We start from the raw sequence: 19,994 nt of genomic DNA on the forward strand, positions 1-19,994 counted from the left end.
CATCAAGAAGTGTTATAGTAAAGAAAGCGTATACTGAAAAATACACACTGAGCCGTGCCAGAGACTCACTCACTTCATCTAAGAGAAGAACTGTCAGTGCTTGAAAGGGCCTGGAATAAAGACCCTCTGGGATAAGATAAAAACAAAAACATAATTCGAAGCCATGGACCAGAGAGAGGCCTCTTTAAATCGTGAAACCTTGGAGCCCTGATTAATTTGGAGTTCTTTCTCCTCCCTCAAAAACGTTGTTGTCAAAAACCCTAGATTCCAGCTATTGGTGCTCAGGAAAGTCCACTTCTCCAGGGCGTAAATTGTGTGACGATTGCAAGAGCTACTATACCGTCTGGTTTTGACAGCAGCGACCTGTTCTTAAAGGGTGCCCTTGGAAAGCAAATTCTGAATGCCCAAAGAATACATAACCAGCATTTGCAATGCAATAGATTTCGCATTTGCAAGAGTTTAAGCTATTGGCATTGGAAATGACAATGCTTTTTATTTGTATTTTAAAAGCCAACACATAAATAGAAGGCATTGTCATTTAACAATGCCAATAGCTCAAACTCTTGCAAATACCACCCTCTCATTTTACTTGCGTGCATTTTCAAAATGAATGCTTACTTGTCTATGGCAACTGCATTTTCTTTATGTACAGCACCGGCAAACAGCTGCTCTGATGGACGAATAGATTGTTTTGCAGCTCATGTGGCGACCCCCGCACAAAAAGACGCAAAGCCACTAATATTTAATGAAATAAAAAAACTAGTTGAGCAGCCCGTGTGCAATGACACGTGGCCGCCATAATTTATTGTTGAAGTTAAAAAACTAAAATAAAATTGGGCGACCCTCATGCAACAAGATGCGTGGGTGCCATTATTGAATGTTTAAAAAAAACTGATTTGGGTGAGCTGCGCACAAAAAGATGCACGGCCACCATAATTTAATGTAAATATAAAAAAGCCTCTCCTCTGCGGCAATATACCGATATTAAAAGATGTATTTAGTACTCCACTTTACGATAATTTTCTTTTGTTTTTCATTTTTATATAGCTCAAACTCAACCGAAGGTATCAGCATGCTTTACATAAGAATCCGTTCCATTACAGATGAACACCTTAATTTTTTCGCTAGGGGAGATTAAGTGATTACAGCAGGTCAGGCAGACCCTAGGCTCGACCTAAAAGCAAGCAGCTTACCGTAACCTATTACCGACCATGCAACATTTGCACCGAAAGCACGACACTGACTCACACTGGAGCAAAAGAGCGAGTTCAAAATGCTGCACAATGCTCCCAGCTTAATTTTCCAAAGGACTTGCTTCAGTTTGCACTGCACTACTTCCTGCAAAATGTGAGTTATAGCAACAGCCATCCTTTTTCTGCTCATTCTAATAAATACCTAAGGAAATAACCATCTGTGATAACTTCATCAATCAAAAGAAAAATCTGATGGATATTTCTAACAGCAGATTCCTCGCCTTAGAATATTCCCCAGACGCCAGACAGGACCTGGATATTTTCATACCAGTCCTCCTGCACATTGATAGGTAGCATTGTGTAGCTCCACATTGGCTCCATACCGCCCCAGAAGTAATGAAGCAGAGCCTCGTATACGAGTGCCACTCTGCATGCTGACAGGAGTTCCTTTCCTTCCACCCTTCTGACATGGGTCAGAGCTCAACTCTAGAATTTGCCTTTTTTTCCAACGACTTCTGAACTTTTCACAGTGTGGTAAGGAACAATATCCCGACTGAAATGACAAGATTGAAACTGCTGCAACTGCAAAAATCTGATGTTGCCATGGATCCAGATGAGGTGCATCTTTGGTGCCATGACCAGGGCCATGACTGTCATATGATCAGTGCACCCTCGTGCACCCGAAGGTGATTAAAAGCCTGGAGCAAAGTTACATGTCGCCAAGCATGAAAAGAAGTTTCAGCCTTTGCATGAATCACTCTCTAAGTCACTGGCCTGGCTGCAGTCCCAGTTATGGGGCCACTCATGCCATCATTCCACCTCTGACTCGAAGTCTTCTGGAAAGTCCCTACACAATAAAAAGTGAAGCACAATTCGACCCCATCCTGCCACTCTGACTCCAAGGTGAAAGCACAAGTGTTGGGATGTAAGTTGCGCTCCAACAAGATCACTGGATCGTTTTCTCAACTGGTCTCAATGTGCCCTGAGTTCCGTAGGCCATCAATGACCCAGCTGCAAATCGAAGCCTTTAAAGTGGCCGTTTTACAAATATTTACTGAGATTCTGGCTTCCTCTGGCATTCCTTTGAGCCGCACGGAAGCACATTGGCCTCCAGTCTGGTTACCGCCAGCAAGTCTCTCCCCAGCTCAGTCTCTCATTTGGAATCCATTAATGGGCATGTTCAACTGCGTTGCACACTTCTACTCTGGCCACACGGTCCACACAAGTTCCTGCCACCTTGACGCCAGTGGTTGAACTAATGCTTATGTCGACATCAGCCCGAACTCAACCAGTGCAGTGCTATGAAATTACAAAAGCACAATCCGTTGTCATGAAGCCTTACTCTGACCCTGTTCCACTATTACACTATCTCTCTATGTGAATATTTCTAACTGCAGATTCCTCACTTTTAGACTTGATCCAGAACCTTTTTACAGCACCTCTCTTGCACGCTGATGGGTGACGTGTGGATCTTCAATGGATTCATTCTGCCCCGAAGTGATGAAGCAGAGCCAATATAGGCACCACCCCTGCGTGTAGGCTTCAGTTACTTTATTTTCATGCATTCAGACTCTGATCCGGATCTCTACCCTTTTTTTCTTTGTCATTTGACAAACTTTTGCTCATAAACTTAGTACTTAATTTTTTGATGTGCACCCCTTTTGAGCTGCTGTCCATGAAGGCTTTTGATGTTAAAACTGTCTTTTTCATTGCCATAGCCTAATGAGTGAGCAAGCGCCAGGCTTTTTCAGTTAACCCCGTCCTATAACATTCTTTCATGATAAGTTGGTGTTGAGGACCGAGCTTCTTTTCTACTGAAAGTGGTCATTCCATTTCATGGAGGGGAGGCTATTACCCTTCCAACACTCTTTGCCACACCTTATTCCTCTAAGGAGGAAGAGAGATATTATTTTCTGATGGATACTTTTAACTGCAGATTCCTCATCTTGTGAGTAGGCCCTGGCACCAGACTAGAACCTGTGATTTTCTCAGCAAATCCACCCCCCTGCCATGACGCCTCTTCAGCTTGCCATCAGGGGTGCACTGTCGCCCGGTTGGAGGTCAGATATGTTTTTACCTCCTTGGGACGCAGAGCAAATCATTAGATATGTTATGTTCACCACAACGGCTTCCAGAGGCCCACTTGTCCGTTCTCCAGCAAGAAGTTCACTCTTTCTTGAAGAAGGGAGTCATAAAGACAGTCTGGCATCGGAGATCGATACTAGTTGCTGTTCCTGCTACTTTGTGGTGCTAAAGGAGGACAAATGACCTACTTCTTTTTTAGACTCCATTCTCTGGACAAGTTCAAGATGCTCAACATGGACCTAATGCTGTTTGCCCTGGATCCAGGATATTGGATGGTAGCATTGGATTTGCAGGATGCCTATTTTCACATCCCTGTCCTTCAATCCCACAGGTCTTACCTGCAGTTTCAGGTCGGCCATAAGTACTTTCAACTCTTTGTGCTCCCTTTTGGTCTCCCCAGTTCCCTTTGGTGTTCGCAAAGTTGATGATGGTGGTTGGTACCCAACTTCAGAGGTTGAGAATACCAATCTGCCCATACCTTGATGACTGGTTATAGAAGGCAGGCTCACCCCAACAGTTGTAAGCCACCACCAGACAATGGCAAACCTGCTGACATCTATAGGATTTTCTGTCAAAATGTAATTTGACTCATTCACAGAGGTTCCCTTTCATTGGAGGTATCCTGGACACTTTGCTGTTGAGAGCCTTCCTTCCAACTCTGCGATTAGAACAACTTCAGTGCAGATGTTGCTTACCGACGAGTAGGACTACTGCTTTAAAGTTTCCTGATCCAGTCTGACATCTGGGGAATATTCACAACCCGAGGAATCTGCGATTATATATAGTATCCACAAGAAAGAGCGTTACTGAAGGTATGCAACTTGTTCTACTGAACAATTCATGAACTCTTGGGAAATTAGAAGATATTTATGTTCTGATGGATTCTTTTACCTGCAGGTTCTACAGGCCATGACTCTCTCTTCATGTTGACTGTGTTGAGAGTTGTTTGCAGTGCCGTTTTTGTTCAGTGTTGTCCTTTGTCTCTTACTTCCATGTCCACTTCAAACTCTGCTCCTGCCTGACTGTAAAGGTCAAGTACTGGTGCCCTGCTTTGTTCCAGTGCTGTAGCTTGTGCTGCTTGAACTGCTCCCAGCTTTTTTAACACCTGGTCTTGTCTATCGAGCACCTGTGCTGAAAATAAATAGAAGCTCAAAGAAAGAATAAAATACAAGGTTCCTGGAGCTGCTATTTAGCACAGGGTATAGATGATCTTTCTGCTCAAGAAATTTGGAACTCTGGCATGGGGAAACTGGCCCTCAACAAAGCAATTAACCTCTCAACAAAACTCCTGTCTAACATAACAGATAAAAGCATCTTATTACAATGCCGTCATGCCTGGACAGTGATGAATTTATATGGCACCAGGAAACCTCAGGACTATCTATCAGCTCATTTTTCAAAGATTTAAAAAAATCGATTAATGAATTTACGGTTTGGTATGGTGGAAACAAAAGATCTGACCCCCTCCTGGAAAGACAAGCACCAGAATCAAGACTGCAGATTGTGCAACTACAAACACAAAGATCTATCACATATTCTCTGTGCACGTCCGAAGTTATTAAAAGAAAGAAATATGCTTTTGAAAGAAATATTCATTAATATGAATATACAAACATGCAGAGAAGCAGTAACACCTGGTTAGGTGGGTCTTCGATTCCACTTGTCTGCAGGGGGAGGGGGGGGGGGGGGGGGTAACATTTATAAATATGTCTCTAAAGGAATTGGGTTGAGTTTCAGAAGAAAAACAAACAATCTAAAGCGCAGTTTTTATGACAAAGTTTGATTCTTGACGATTGTTAGGGTTGCACTACCTTATGGATAATATAATCTGGTCCTGATTGTATTAAGTGTAGAACAACGATTTTTATACTTTTTACTAGATTTTGTCATATGACCCTTTAAGTAATGTAAATGAAATTATATGGTGTAATGGTTTTAAAAGACCGAACATTTGAATAAACTTCACTTGAGTCGGTTCCAGTGCTGTAGCTTGTGCTGCTTGAACTGCTGCCAGCTTTTCTAACACCTGGCCTTGACTCACCTCAGGTGACCGCATTAATCCAAGCTTCGCTGGTCAGGATCCGACCCTTACAGCTCCCTCTGGTGAGCCTTTGGGATCAAGGAGTTCACGGCCCATTGTAGGCCCCTCTGCCAGCAGTCTCTACCCTATCCTGTGTCCACATCAGACGGATGGTCTTTGACTTTGACATGTTCTATTTTTTTTAGAGGCTTTGTTGAACCTTTCAACATCAGCACAAATGATTGTGCGATAGCTAGTGCCGGTGAAGGGCCCTTATCCAATTTTTCAGTTGTTGAATGTTCCATTGATCGGAATTGGTCAAATCTGTGGAGCTGAGGCTGACAGAACCTCTCCTAGCTCCTTCGGCTTTCGACCCCATAGTCCCAGGCTCTCCTCTCGCTCATCTGGGTCTCATGCTTCTTGAATTACAGGCGTTGGGGAAAGTGTGTGAAGAGGTAGATGATGAGAAGGAACCATTTTGCTCCTTCTCCTTTGTGTCAAGGGGATTTCTCACACATTCCATGCTGTGTTGCCAGTAGATGAAGATCTAGAGTCTGAAGAAGATTTTGATAAGACCCCTAATTTTTAAGCGGAGGACACATTCTCTTTTAATTTGCCTCTATGGAAAGCTGCAGATGTCTTGGTTTTCTGTTGACCATGATGGGAATACAACTAACTTCATGATGGAAATGTGCTAGTCTGCTGCATCCTCCTCTAAGCTCTTTCTTAACTAAATAAGTGTTGGATTTAATATTTTTTTAATAGTAGTACATTCAGGTACTCTAGTGACCTAGTTAGTCATATCAACATAATTTTTACAAGAACAATCAGCAAGGTAAAATGTCCCATGCTAGTCTACCTCTTGAGTTCAATGCACCTTCCCTAAGCGTTAGATTAATAATAATTTCAAATAATGTTATTAAATCAATATATCCTAACATATTAAGTACAATCCTAACTCCTAACTATTCTCTCCCCCCCCCCAGACTAACCTCAGAGTCTTTGCTGCACTTTAAGGAGATGCTGTGCAGCCCCCCTCCACCAACCCCATAGTCCCTGGGGAACCCATTCCCCAGGGCCTTACTTTAAAGGGGAGGGAGCCATGTGCCCCGATCCTCCTAGTTCCTGCGGGCCCCACCCCCAGGCAGCCCAGACTAGGAACTCAAAGCAGCCCAGGCAATTTTGTTGGACAGCCTCAGGGTAGGGTGGAGGGAACAAGTGTGAAGCACTGCTGCTTTTATTACTGGGGGCTGATATTGCAGTACTGCTGAAAATTGACCTGCTGTAACAAAACCTGCCCCCACGCTTCCACTCTCCTGGGTAAAAGCATGATGCCCGGTACGGCCAGTCCTACTCTGCCCCCAGGGCCTTATTTATTTTAAAGGGGTGGGAGGTTGCTTGGTCCCCTCCCTGGGCCTCATTAGGCCCTGGAAACCCCATCCCCCTGGAACTGTGTGTGTATGTGTGTATATATTTATATATATATAATATTAACAGAGAAGGGTGGGACACACAGCCCCACTCCCGAGCCAATTATGGCCCTGGAAACTCCACCCCCAGGACCATGTGTGTTTTAAAGGGGAGGGGTGCTGTGTGAACCCCCACCCATGCCTATTCTAGCCCTGGGTACCTCAGAGCCAGTTATTTATTTTAAAGGGGAGTAGGGCAGTGCACCCCCCTCCCCAAGTCTATTATGTCTCTGGGTACCCCATACCACCAGGAACGTTTATTTTAATAGTATTCCCTGGGAAGCCCACCCCTGGACCTGAAGCGTAAAAAAACGGAAGGGCCTACTGCCTTTAATTTAGGTGGATGCCCATCCAGGGCACAACCGATTACCTGTTCGGGCTACAGGGGAAGCCCCAGGCCCCTGCGACCTCCCGGTTCCCCGCATGCTGTAGGAGCCGGAATTGCTCCCGCCCAAAGGGAGCTGCTATTATGCTGCTCCCTCCAGGCGGGACAATGTCGTCTTATTCTATTATCCTTCCCGCATCAATGTGGGCAGGGAAACAGATCAAAAGTCTGCACCCACCCGGAAGGAGCACTTTTAAAGATCCCGCCAGCTGGGAGCAGACTTTGCACTTGGTCCCATTCAGCAGGAGTTTTAAAAATGCTCCCGCCTGGTGGGAGGTAACACAAGTTTCCCTGCCTGCGCCGGTGTGGGCAGGGAAACTGCTGTGCCCCGTGGTGGGGGGGGGGGGGGGAAGGCTCTCCAGAACACAGTATGTGAGCAGGCTCTTTGGATGCAGTCCCCTTGGCCATAGTAGGCTCAAGGAGGTGGGCCGTGCAACCTCTCCTACCTTTTAAATAGTATAGTGTCCCCGGGGGATGGGTACGCCAGAGCCTTTGGATGATCGGGGAGGGGGTCACGTAGCCTCCCTCCTTTTTATTTTGCTATTTCGGCCCTGGGAGTTCCTCAATTATATATATTGACCCAAGAGGATGCGGTCCCCAGGGCATTTAATGGCTCAGGAATGGGGGGCCTGTGCGCCATTTCCCCTTATGTAATTCAGCACTGGGGGTGTGCTCCCCAGGGCCTCCGCTGACCACATGCCCATCTACCATTAATTATAGAATGTGCCCTGGAGCTGCCATTTTTATTTGCCAATCCCATGGGATCGCTGCAAAAATTGCAGATTTAATAATTGGCAGCCAATCTAAGCACTTGCTCCTGTGGGAGTCATCTTGCTCCCCTGGGAACAAGATGGCCCAAGGGAAAAAAATCTCCCTGGGACAATTGGAACACTTAATTTATTTTTAATATAGCCTTACAGCCCGCCGTAGCGGGCTATACCGGCTATTAAAGGCCCGCTGAATCGTTAAAGGTCCGAGCCGAAGGCGAGGGACTTTAACAAGACAGCGGGCCTTTAATAGCCGGTATAGCCCTGCTACGAAGGGCTATAAGGCTATTGGAACATTCTGCCACTAGAGGACAGAATGTTCTAACAAATTAAGCAAAGGGTTCTCGAAGCTCGAGGGGATATAAATCCCCTCGAGCTCCAAGAAGCCTTTGTAGAACATTGGAATGTTGCTCTGCGGGCCTTTACCGGCCCGTAGAAGCAGGGAGAACTCCATTGTCTGCAATGGAGCTCCCAACATTCCAATGTTCTAATGGATTTTAGGGACTCTTGAATGAGTCCATGGAACCCAACCGTCCAAATATATTCAAATATTTTTCAACCTTAATTGCTCAAAAACTACTGAACGGACTTGCACCAAATCACAACAATCATTGGAAATGCAATAGGTCTCGCACCATTAGAGTTAGTGCTTTTAGAATTGTTTATGGTTTTTTTTTGTAAATGTTTAGCATTTTTGTTTCCTGTAGCCAATGCTAAAGTATTACAAATAAAAAAAGCCATAAACATTTCTAAAAGCTGTAACTGAAATGGTCTGAGAACTATTGCACTGTGTGAGGGTGAGTGAGGGTGAGTGAGGGTGAGGGGTTGAGGGTGAGGATTGAGGGTGAGGGGTTGAGGGTGAGGGGTTGAGGGTGAGGGGTTGAGGGTGAGGGGTTGAGGGTGAGTGAGGGTGAGGGTGAGTGAGGTGTTGAGGGTGAGTGAGGGTGAGTGAGGGTGAGGGGTTTTGGGTGAGTGAGGGTGAGGGGGAGTAGTTGAGGGTGAGTGAGAGTGAGAGTGAGGGTGAGTGAGGGGTTGAGGGTGAGGGGTTGAGGGTGAGTGAGTGAGGGTGAGGGGTTGAGGGTGAGTGAGGGTGAGGGTGAGGGGTTGAGGGTGAGTGAGGGGTTGAGGGTGAGGGGTTGAGGGTGAGTGAGGGTTTGAGGGTGAGGGGTTGAGGGTGAGGGAGGGTTAGGGTGAGGGGTTGAGGGGGAGGGGTCGAGGGGGAGGGGTTGAGGGTGAGTGAGGGTGAGTGAGTGAGGGTGAGGGGTTGAGGGTGAGTGAGGTTGAGGGTGGGTGAGTGAGGGTGAGGGGTTGAGGGTGGGTGAGTGAGGGTGAGGTGTTGAGGGTGAGGGAGGGTGAGGGGTTGAGGGTGAGTGAGGGTGAGGGGTTGAGGGTGAGTGAGGTTGAGGGTGGTTGAGTGAGGATGAGTGAGAGTGAGGGTGAGTGAGGGGTTGAGGGTGAGTGAGTGAGGGTGAGGGGTTGAGGGTGAGTGAGGGTGAGGGTGAGTGAGGGTGAGGGGTTGAGGGTGAGTGAGGGTGAGGGGTTGAGGGTGAGTGAGGTTGAGGGTGGTTGAGTGAGGATGAGTGAGAGTGAGGGTGAGTGAGGGGTTGAGGGTGAGGGGTTGAGGGTGAGTGAGGGTGAGGGTGAGTGAGGGTGAGGGGTTGAGGGTGAGTGAGGGGTTGAGGGTGAGTGAGGATGAGTGAGAGTGAGGGTGAGTTAGGGGTTGAGGGTGAGTGATGGTCAGGGTGAGTGAGGGTGAGGGTGGGTGAGGGGTTGAGGGTGAGTGAGGGTGAGGGTGAGTGAGGTGTTGAGGGTGAGTGAGGGTGAGGGGTTTTGGGTGAGTGAGGGTGAGGGGGAGTAATTGAGGCTGAGTGAGAGTGAGGGTGCGTGAGGGTGAGGGGTTGAGGGGGAGGGGTTGAGGTTGAGGGGTTGAGGGTGAGTGAGGGTGAGGGCGAGTGAGGGTGAGGGGTTGAGGGTGAGGGGTTGAGGGTGAGGGGTTGAGGGTGAGTGAGTGAGGGTGAGTGAGGGTGAGGGGTTGAGGGGGAGGGGTTGAGGGTGAGTGATTCACGACACGGTGCAACTTCAAGTTTGGGGAGCATTCACCTATCCTCTGTCAAGTTTTGAGCAAAATTAGCACCTGGGAGCACCCCCCAAAATAGTAAGTTCGCAAACTTTGTGCTCTGTTTATGTATCTTACTGGAGGGATGGTTGGTGAGACTGGCGTTTTTGCGTTCCTTGTCTAGTGCTTTCCTGCTGTCCGGGCTGCGCAGCCGGGACTGCAAGTGCAGCACGGAAAGCAGCCAAACTGAGCAGGCGGCAGTGCAAGCGCAGCGACATGTGCAGCCAACTGAGAAGCGCCAGTTGGAGTGCAGCTCCGCGTGCAGCCGGCAGTGCAAGTGCAGCTGAGGGAGCTAGAGTGCCGCAGACATTCTGGTTCCCAGAAGGATTGAGTCGGCGTGGTGGGTCTCCAACGTGTGTGTGTGGGGGGTGCTGGGGGTGAGGTAGTGATATCTGTGTTGCGTAAATCTGGGATTAATTTAAAGTGAAGAAGGGCTGTGTGGGAGTACTCTGCATATATAAAGTGTGTATGTTGTGTTTGTGACAGTAACTAAAGTGTGGCGCTTAAAATGTGTGTGGGGTGGGTTCTGCAAAGCCAGGTGTGACATACAAAATGGGTGTAAAGTGCGTGTCTGCAAAGTGGGGTAAATTATATTCTAGGGAAATATCAAGAATGATGCTCCTCTTCCCTTACTGTTAATTAATACATTTGGATCGTGAAAAGTGCGAGACAACCGATGGCAGTCACGTAATCCTCAGCTTGCAGCAGAGTTCAAACAAACAAAACAAGATCAAGCCACAATTCCCCACACCAAACCAAAAAGGGGGGAAGTGGGGGTTTAAAAAAAAATGCGACACGGCGGGCAGGGGAGGGGGCGGAGCGGGTAAAATAAACAAAGAAGACGGAGGGAAGAGAGGGGAGGGGGAGGAGAAATGCGACACGGCGGGAAGGGGAGGGGGCGGAGCGGGTAAAATAACAAACAAGACGGAGGGAAGAGAGGGGAGGGGGGAGGAGAAATGCGACACGGCGGGAAGGGGAGGGGGCGGAGCGGGTAAAACAAGACGGACGTGCACGCGCTTTTAAGCTCAATGCGCATGCGCATTGAGCTTAAAAGTCACGGGCACTGCAAGGAATCGCCACGATTCCTTGCAGTGGATAAAGAGTGGATAAGCCCCCATAGTCTCGCTTGCTCGATGCGCATGCGCATCGACAGGCGAGACCTAAAAAGTACAATCTGTGGACCATGATCTAACTTCCTGTCAAATTTGGTGTAATTTCATTCAGTAGTTATTGCTGTAGACCTGCCTAATTAAGTCTATGGAAAATGCATGGGGATTTTACATTTTGATGACCCCCCCTCCCCCCCGATCACTCCAAAACTTTTCATACACATACGAGGCAAAACAAAACACTTGGGGGGATGGGGGGCGGGGGCGGAAAGGGAAGGTTGTTGAGATTCGTGATTTTGAGAGTTTTGCTAGTAGTATGCCCTCTTTAATTTACGGCTTTTTCCCCGCTTTCTTTACCATTCTTTAAGCCATCTTTTATCTTTGGCATTTGCTTATCTTAAGTCAAAATACAACCAGCAGAGTTGCAACAGGTCAATTTAAGTGCTTCGGAAAGGCATCTTTTTGTGGGGTGGGAGCGAGCAGGAAAGGAACTCTGGCGGGATAAAAATGACAGGAGCACATTATACACGTGCCTGAAGATGTAAAAAAAAATCTCTTAAACCGTCTTGTACACCATTCAGATTGGGGACGCATGACCTCTATGGCCTCTTCCACATCCTTTCGTTTGTTTCTTTCCTTAGTTTAGATATAGTAAGACCGTCCTCTTTCATTCAAAACAACCTTAAAAATGGGCCAACATTTGCATCCTGCTTTTCATTGTCTCTGTGTCACACTTAGCAACATGACATTTTTCGTATAAACAATTTAAATGAGTAAAGATTCGAGAAGAACTGCAATTGTTAAAATTGCAAGATTGCTCAGGCTTTGTATATGGATAGTTCCGGAAAGGGCTGGGAGTGAGCGAGAATGGATTTTATGAGGTCTTTCAGTTTTGGCTAGTTCTCTTCTAGGAGGTTTGCAAAACAAAAGCAATAGCAGCTATTATAATAGGATTTTTGAATTTTCTTTTGTAGAGGAGAAGAGGAACAGTATTAATTCAAGTGCTGAATCGGTAGTTTCGTCGAATGCAAACAGTTCTGTGAACTCAAATAGCGCTCCGACGCAGAACCTGAACCACATCCACTCAAGTGAACCTGACCTGGAAGTAATCAAAGTGGCCAGACCAAACTCACTGTAAGTACAACAGTATGTGTCCCTCTGGTGCCAGTGTTCCTAGGTGGGCTTATCTGTCCTAACATTTAAGCGCTAATTCTGTTTCAGGCATACATTCCATTTTGCTGCTAAAAACACGAAGCCTGGTTTATAGGTGCTTGCCCATGTGCTATTTACATGTACAAGAGTTATTTTCCCAAGAGTTTACATCAAGTAAAAAACTGGAGAGAATTTTGTTGGAAAACCGTCTTAAATTCCTATTTGTGCACGAGTATCCTACTACTAAATTTCGATTTGCCCAACTTAGAACTTTGTGCTATTGCCTACAAAATGTATGCCTGGTTGTATACGCTAACACCTTGAGGGCAGATTGTGTGGGGTATGCTTTTTGCACATGGACAAATAGTAAATGTGCAATTAGAGCATGAGAAATATCGCCCTACTTTGAATTACGCTTCAGGTGCAGAGCGTAATTAGCCTTATAATCAAGGCCTTGTCCGTTTGTGATGTGGCACGATTGAGAAATTTGTAAAGAAAGCTGCTTATTTGTTACTCTTGGTACGTCATAGTGTGTTATTCAGTTTCCCCCCAGAGATTGTGAAGTGATCCTGGAGCGGGGGTGGGATGGGGGCAAAAAAGTAGACGAAGTAGGAAAGACTGGTATTGTCGCTGTTATTTAAATACTCCATTACTGCCAGTGGTTTGGCTTCCAACCTCTGCCTTGTTTTTGGATGCCTGCGTGTGTGGATAAGAAGGTATTAGTTATTGTGTGCAATGGTGGAGAATTTTGCTACTATTAGGTGTAGATGGCATGCATGCAGGCCAGAGGTGCACGCAGGCCATAGATTAGCTACCAATGTGTGCAGCTCAAGCAGAGGCGGTGGAAGCTCACAGTCCTGGGGAGCTGTGTAGAACCTGGTGAATGATGAGTACAGCTTTGCCAAGAAGGTACTGTGCGATGGTGCTCTGCATGAGGCCCAGAGATGCTCTTTAATAATGGTGCAGCAAGAGACAATCACATAGCGGTACAGGGAAGTGTATTCTGATACATGCAGTCTGATAAAAGGTTCATGCGTGTTGCGCTTTTTTGGTTTGCGTCTTTGAATGTTTGTCATCACTGCCAGTAACTCCAGAGTAAACAGTGCTTAATTTGTAAATCCAAGTTTTCCGTTTTTACAGATAAATACAGCCGGAAAACAGTGTGTTTACTGTCTGTATTTTTAAAGTCGGAAATATACAGAAACTTGTCCTTTTGTGATAGACTTTCCATTCTGTCCTTTATAAATTCCAGGCCAACCGCTGAGCAGATAAATAGCTTGGGAAGTTAAGAACAGGATGATATTCCCTTAAATACAGGCCTATGTTAACATATATTTGTAGCATGATGCTAATATTTATCTGGGGGTATAGTGTTTTGTTCTATTTAACTACTTAATTTGCTAAAATGTGACAGGCATCAAAGTTTGAGTGCATGTTTATTAGTTAAATATGGAAATATACCATTTTATGACTCCATTCATTCTCCAAAAATTGAAATACATTTGGATAATAATCAATTAGATGGCCCAGAAATGAATATGGATAAATACATAAGGAAATGTTTTTAAAAAAAACTTAAAACCGGGAACACTATTTGTTAAATGAGTACTGGTGTCCAAAGCGCTGCTCCGAAGCCTGCTACCGACGCCATTGAATGCCACTGTGCTGAATACCAAGGCTGGTAGTCTAAAATCCACCTCATGCCTCTTTAATCCACTGATGAACACACCTACCCCTTTATCACCATTTTACAGGTTCTGACTTTCTCCTGCTGTGACGTTTTTTTTCTCGTCATTCTCCTTTTTCCCCGTTTGTGTGTTTTTCGCTCTCTTGCTCTCAGAAAATGCCGGTGAAGGAAAATCAAAAGTCCACGTCCCCACAAATTAGTGCAAGTGGCCCCCTTCAGCAGCCACCGGCTCAAATTAAGCACTGTAAACATCAATTTATTCCGGCAAGCTCTTACTGGTTAACAGCACAAGAGTAAAGTGGATGGTACACGTTGTGCGATACAGGTTCGCTCGTGCAGACAATTGTTTGGGTGAATGGGAACAGCCATACCTTCCTCTTTACTGAAGGCCCGATGAGCATAACCCACATTAAAGGCCAGATTCCTGGTGCAAGCCAAAAAAGAGTTCCAAAGCTCTGCTGGCTGGACAGAGAATGTTGATCTTCTAAGTTATGTATTCCATTACGGAATTTCAGCTCTGATATGGCCCTTTGATAGGAGACTGCATCTGAGACAATCGTTCCTAAATTTCCTCTAGATGAGGGAAAGAGCCAGGAGCCTCAAAGAGACCCCCACACACCCTGGGGTGCAGAGAAACCCCATAGTTTCTTGTTTTGGAAGGGACCCCCTCACCCTCTAAGCCATGCAATTGCATGCCTTGCATTATGCGTGCAATGGCGTGGAATAAGAAATAGTCATGGAAAAGCCACTTTGCTTTACCAAGCTGGCCCCTGCAAAATTGGGGAGAGTGGTCAGTGGGCCCCCCCACTAAGCCCATTATGCATAGGGCCCCATAATTTTGTCTTATGCCAATGGAAAGACCTTTTACAGTTGTGCACTATGTACAGTACAAAGACTTGAAGGTAACTCTTTGCTCTGGTGAATCTGAAAGAGACACATTAGTGATAGATTCCCTACCTTAGAATTACCCCCAGGCATCGGACTGGATCCGGAAAGTTTTCATCAGCAGTACCCCTGCCGTCGGTAGGTGTCGTCGTGCGGCTCAGCATACGTCGTCGTAGTCGCCGAGATCATGTCGCTGGAGCTACTTAGAAGGCACCCACGCGCGCTGACGTCAGTTCTTTCTTTTTCCGTGCCAGCAAGAGCAGATCCGGAGAGAGCTGTACCCCCAGTCACTTTTTGTCTCTGTTTTTTGAGTCTTCAACTCCTGGTGTAAAGGGATGCCCGGTTTTGAGTCTTGCGCGGCTTGACCCCGCACAATGTCGGTGATGGACCCGCACCGTGAGTGTCTCTACTGCCTGGACCACGACTCCGAGTCGTGCCCCGAAGGCTGGGCCATGGCTCTGAAAACTTTGCGAGAGCGGTCCTGAAAGTTGCTGGAGGCTTGGGAGTTGGCTCCGCGCCCGGGAGGACTGGGAGGGGTTTGAGGACCCTCTCGCAGCCCACTGCAAGTTAGACCCAGATTGGGAAGAGGATTTGGAGGATGAAGGTGACTTGGATTTTTCTCCAGAACCTGGCACACTGTCTCCTTCTACCGTAGCTACAATGGAAGGTGGTACATACTCTCTGGTGTTGCATAGAGCAGCAGAGGCTCTTCACCTCGATCTCCCTACAGTGGCTGTCAGGACTAACCTCATGACAGAAGTACTCCGGCCAGTGTCTTCCTCTAAGGAGCTGCTGCTGCCCTTTAATAAAGCAATTTCGGATGTTCTTTTGGGCACCTGGTCCAGGCCCAACACAGGGGCTCCTGTGGATAAGATTGTGGCCCGACGCCATCGCCCGGCCTCGGGCTACCCCATTTTCCACCCCAAACACCCAACCAATGAGAGCTTGGTCATCAACGCCTCTGTGCCCCCAAGCGCATTCCCTTCCGCACCTCCAGACAGGGAACCCAAGAAACTGGAACAGTTTGGGAAGATCATTTTTTCAGGGCTGCAGTCTGTGACTACCACATGCTTCTTGGGCTGTTATTCCCATTCTGTGTGGGACACGTTTGTGCAGGTGCTGCCTCAGTTTCCGGAGGCGACCCAGATGGTGCTCTCCCAAGCTATTGCTGAGGGTAGAGACGCGGCCAAGTTCATAATTCCTTGTGGCCTTGTCACCGCCGACTCGCTTGGCAGGGTAGATTTCCACGACAGTGGCACTACGCCGCCATGTCTGGCTGAGGACATCTGTTTTTTCTAGGGATATCCATAACACTCTCATGGACATGCCCTGCGATGGCACTCTCCTTTTTGGCGACAAAGCAGACAGTGCGTTGTAGCATTTTAATGACTCACGGGCTACTGCCAAGTCCTTGGGCCTTTCGGCCACGCGCACTCCTTCTGCTTCTGCTTTTCGCTCCTTTCGTGGCCAAGGAAGGGGCACCCAAACACGTTCATTTTAGAGACAAAGGCCTGCGCAGCAACAATCTCAGCGCAGCCGTGGGACCCGCAGAGGTGGGTCACTGCGGGCAGGTCAGTCCACCACCTCCCCTGCGTCCACTGCCACTAAACCTTCCTAGTCCGGTGTTTCAGGCCCACCAAACGCCAGTGGGTGGCAGGATAGCCATCACCTCCCCCACTGGCGTACCATCACCTCGGACAGGTGTGTTTTGCTGATAGTCCTATCTTAGACCTTCGGAACGTCAATCACTTCCTTCGGAAGGAGAAGTTCAAAATGCTCACACTTGCTCAGGTCTTGTCTGCCCTAGACCCTCAAGACTGGATGGTGGCGTTGGACTTGCAGGACGCTTATTTTCATATCCCTGTCATGCCGGCCCACCGGCGTTACCTACGGTTCTCGGTAGGCCACGAGCACTTTCAGTTCACTGTGCTCCCCTTTGGTCTTACCAGCGCCCCTTGGGTGTTCACAAAAGTGATGGCGGTGGTCCAAGCTCATCTGCGCAGATCAGGGGTTTCAGTCTTCCCCCTATCTCAATGACTGTTTGTTGAAGGCGGGCTCCCCAGGCAGTAGTTTCCCTCCTCCAGACTACGGCCGACCTGCATTTTCTGGGGTTTTCCATCAACTTGCCGAAGTCGCACCTGATTCCCTCTCAGAAGCTCCTCTTTATCGGAGCGGTGTGGATACAGCGCAGTTTCGAGTTTGTTACCGAACAGCCAGTCCGGGACATTCGGGCTATGATTCCGATCTTTCGGCCCTTGTCCCTGGTTTCGGTCAGGGTGACCTTGAGGCTGCTGGGCCTCATGGCCTCCTGTATCCTGCTGACCAATCATGCCAGATGGCATATGCGGGCTCTGCAGTGGGACCTGAAGTTCCAGTGGGCACAGCATCAAGTGGACCTTTCCGAGTATGTCCAGATCTCGAGGGCACTGCGCAACAGTTGCAGTGGTCGCTCACGAACCAACATTGGGTCAGCGGCAGATCACTCTCCCTTCCCCAACTGGAGCACACAGTGGTGACGGATGTGTCCCTCCTGGCATGAGGCAGCAACATGGGAGAGGCGGAGATCAGAAGTCTCTAGTCTCTGGCGGAGTCCAGGCTCAATATCAACCTTCTGGAGCTCCGGGTGATCCTACTTGCACTGAAAGCATTCCTTCCCTCTGTCAAGGGAAGAGGAGTGCCGACAACACCACTGCCATGTGGTATTGCAACAAGCAAGGTGGGGTGGGGTCATGGACCGTATGTCAGGAGGCTCTGCGTCGCTGGGCATGGCTGAAACCGCAAGGCATTTCCTTGACAGTTCAACACTTGGCAGGTTCTTTTAACGCCAGGGTGGAAGAACTCCGCCGCAGGTGCATGATGGTTCACGAATGGCGTTTTCACTCAAAGGTGGTGCAAGGTCTCTTTCAACTGTGAGGAGAGGCTTGGTTAGATCTATTCGCCACCGTAGAGAACGCGCAATGTCATCACTTCTGCGTGTTGTAATTTCCAAGGCGGCACTCGCTCGGTGACGCTTTTCGTCACAAGTTGAGCTGCGGTCTAGTGTACGCCTTTCCGCCTATACCAATACTACTCAGAGTGCTGAAGAAGATCAGGTGCGACCAGACCCACGTCATTCTTGTGGCCCCGTACTTGGCTCAAAGAGTTTGATATCCTGAGCTACTCAGTATGAGCACGGATCCACCAATCCGACTGCCTCTTCAAGAGGATCTTCTGTCGCAGCTGCAGGGGATGGTCCTCCACCCGAACCTGCCCAGCCTCCACCTACATGCGTGGAGATTGAGCGGCAACAGTTGATTCCATTTGACTTGTTACCTGAAGTCTGATATCATTCTGGCAGCCAGGCGTCCCTCCACTAAATCGGTATACACCTGCAGGTGGACAAATCTGTGGCATGGTGCACAGCAAAGGCTGTGGATCCCCTTTCTGCCCCTCTTTCAGAAGTCCTTTTGTTCCTTCTTTCACTGGCCCAGCAGGGCTCTGCTCTGGGCACTACTAAGAGCTACCTTTCTGCAAGTTCGGCCTTTTTCAGGCTCCCTGATGAGCCCTCTCTTTTCAAGTCCCCTGTTGTAAATAGATTTCTCAAAGGTATTACCCACCTTTTCCCTCCTATTCCATTTGTGATGTCGCTGTGGGACTTGAATCTGGTTCTTACTTTTTCTTACTTTTTTGATGTGTGCTACTTTTGAGCCACTTCACAACTGTCCTCTTCATTTATTAACTTTGAAAACTGCTTTCCTGGTTGCCATCACCTCCACTAGGCGTGTGAGTGAGCTCCAGGCTCTTTCCTGTAAGCCTCCTTTTGTGTCGGTTCATCCGGATAAGGTTGTGCTTCGCACTCGTTCTTCCTTCTTGCTAAAGGTTGTCACTGCCTTCCACATCGGGCAAACTATCACCTTGCCCGCTTTCTTTCCGCCTCCGCACCCTTTCAGAGAGACTCCACTGTGTGGACTCAAAGCGTGTTCTGGGTGGATGACCAGCGCTTTGTTGGCTACGTAGGCGCGAAGAAAGGCGGGCGGTACACAAGTGGACTACCTCCCGCTGCGTTGTTTTGTGTATCAAGGCCTGTTATTCTCTGGCTAAAAAGGAACCTCATGGGGTTGCGCGCCCTATTCTACCAGGGACAGCAGCTACTACTGCATTGGGACGTGGTGTCCCTCTGCAAGACATCTGTCAGGTTGCTACTTGGGCCTCGCTTTACTAAGCATTATTGCCCTGACAGTCGAGTCCGGAGACGCGGCTTCTTTGGCTGTTCTGTTCTCCGTGACTTTTTGGTGTAATCTTGTTTCGCAGACCCACCACCAGAGTTGGTAGCTGTGGTATCTATTTTAAGGTAAGGAATCTATCACTAACGTGTCTCTTTCAGATGCACAAGTTACTTAACTTCTGTAACGATAGATCTAAAAGAGACATTAGTTAGTGATAGATTCCTTACCGCCCCACCCATCCTCCCTGTTCTGCGAACTGATTTCTAGGGTTAAGGTCATCCTTTCAGGGCCCTAGTTTCAATGCACCAGTGGTCAGTATCTTGCAAGGCTCTGCGTTCCTGGGGCCGAAAGTCGTGTACAGAACTGACGTCCGCGCGCATGGGCGCGTCTAAGTAGCTCCAGCGACGTCATCTCGGCGACTATGACGCCAACGCTGTACGCTGAGCCGCACAACAACTCCTACCGACGCGCAGGTGTACTGCTGACGAAAACTTTCCAGATCCAGTCTGACGCCTGGGGGTAATTCCAAGGTAAGGAAACTATCACCAACTAATGTCTCTTACAGATATATCGTTACCGAAGGTAAGTAACTTGTGCTTCAGTTCAGAGCTATTATAGCGGGGTGGTGTCTGGGGATAAACTCAATTTGTTCAATTCTAATAAGAAAATGGAGAGTGCTTGCAGATTTTTGGGGGCAGTTTTGCAGGATGATTGGAATAGTAACATAATATAACGTGTATTTGTAATGCGCACGTTCACCCAGAAGGGTATCTTTGCGCTGAATAACATATGTCAATTGTTATCTGACTCAATGGTACTCATTTTATCGACCTCAGGAGGATGAAAGGCTTGCTTGGATTTGAAGTTTTGACCATCAATTCAAACACAAACCCTTACTGTGGATGCACTGCTTGGGTCCTT

At 47.7% G+C, this 19,994-nt stretch overlaps 1 protein-coding gene across 6 annotated transcripts in view; it reads left to right on the forward strand.

The window, feature by feature from the left end:
- ARHGAP26 (Rho GTPase activating protein 26) overlaps nt 1-19,994 on the forward strand; it is a 2,045,367-nt gene that overhangs the window by 1,584,781 nt on the left and 440,592 nt on the right. For all 6 annotated transcript variants that reach the window (XM_086931644.1, XM_086931645.1, XM_086931643.1 and 3 more), the window contains exon 20: nt 12,119-12,278. In XM_086931644.1, the coding sequence (XP_086787770.1) occupies nt 12,119-12,278 (160 nt within the window). The remainder of the gene's footprint in view (nt 1-12,118; nt 12,279-19,994) is intronic.

This window comes from Lissotriton vulgaris, chromosome 7 (genome assembly GCF_964263255.1).
Source record: "Lissotriton vulgaris chromosome 7, aLisVul1.2, whole genome shotgun sequence".
NCBI lineage: Eukaryota > Metazoa > Chordata > Amphibia > Caudata > Salamandridae > Lissotriton > Lissotriton vulgaris.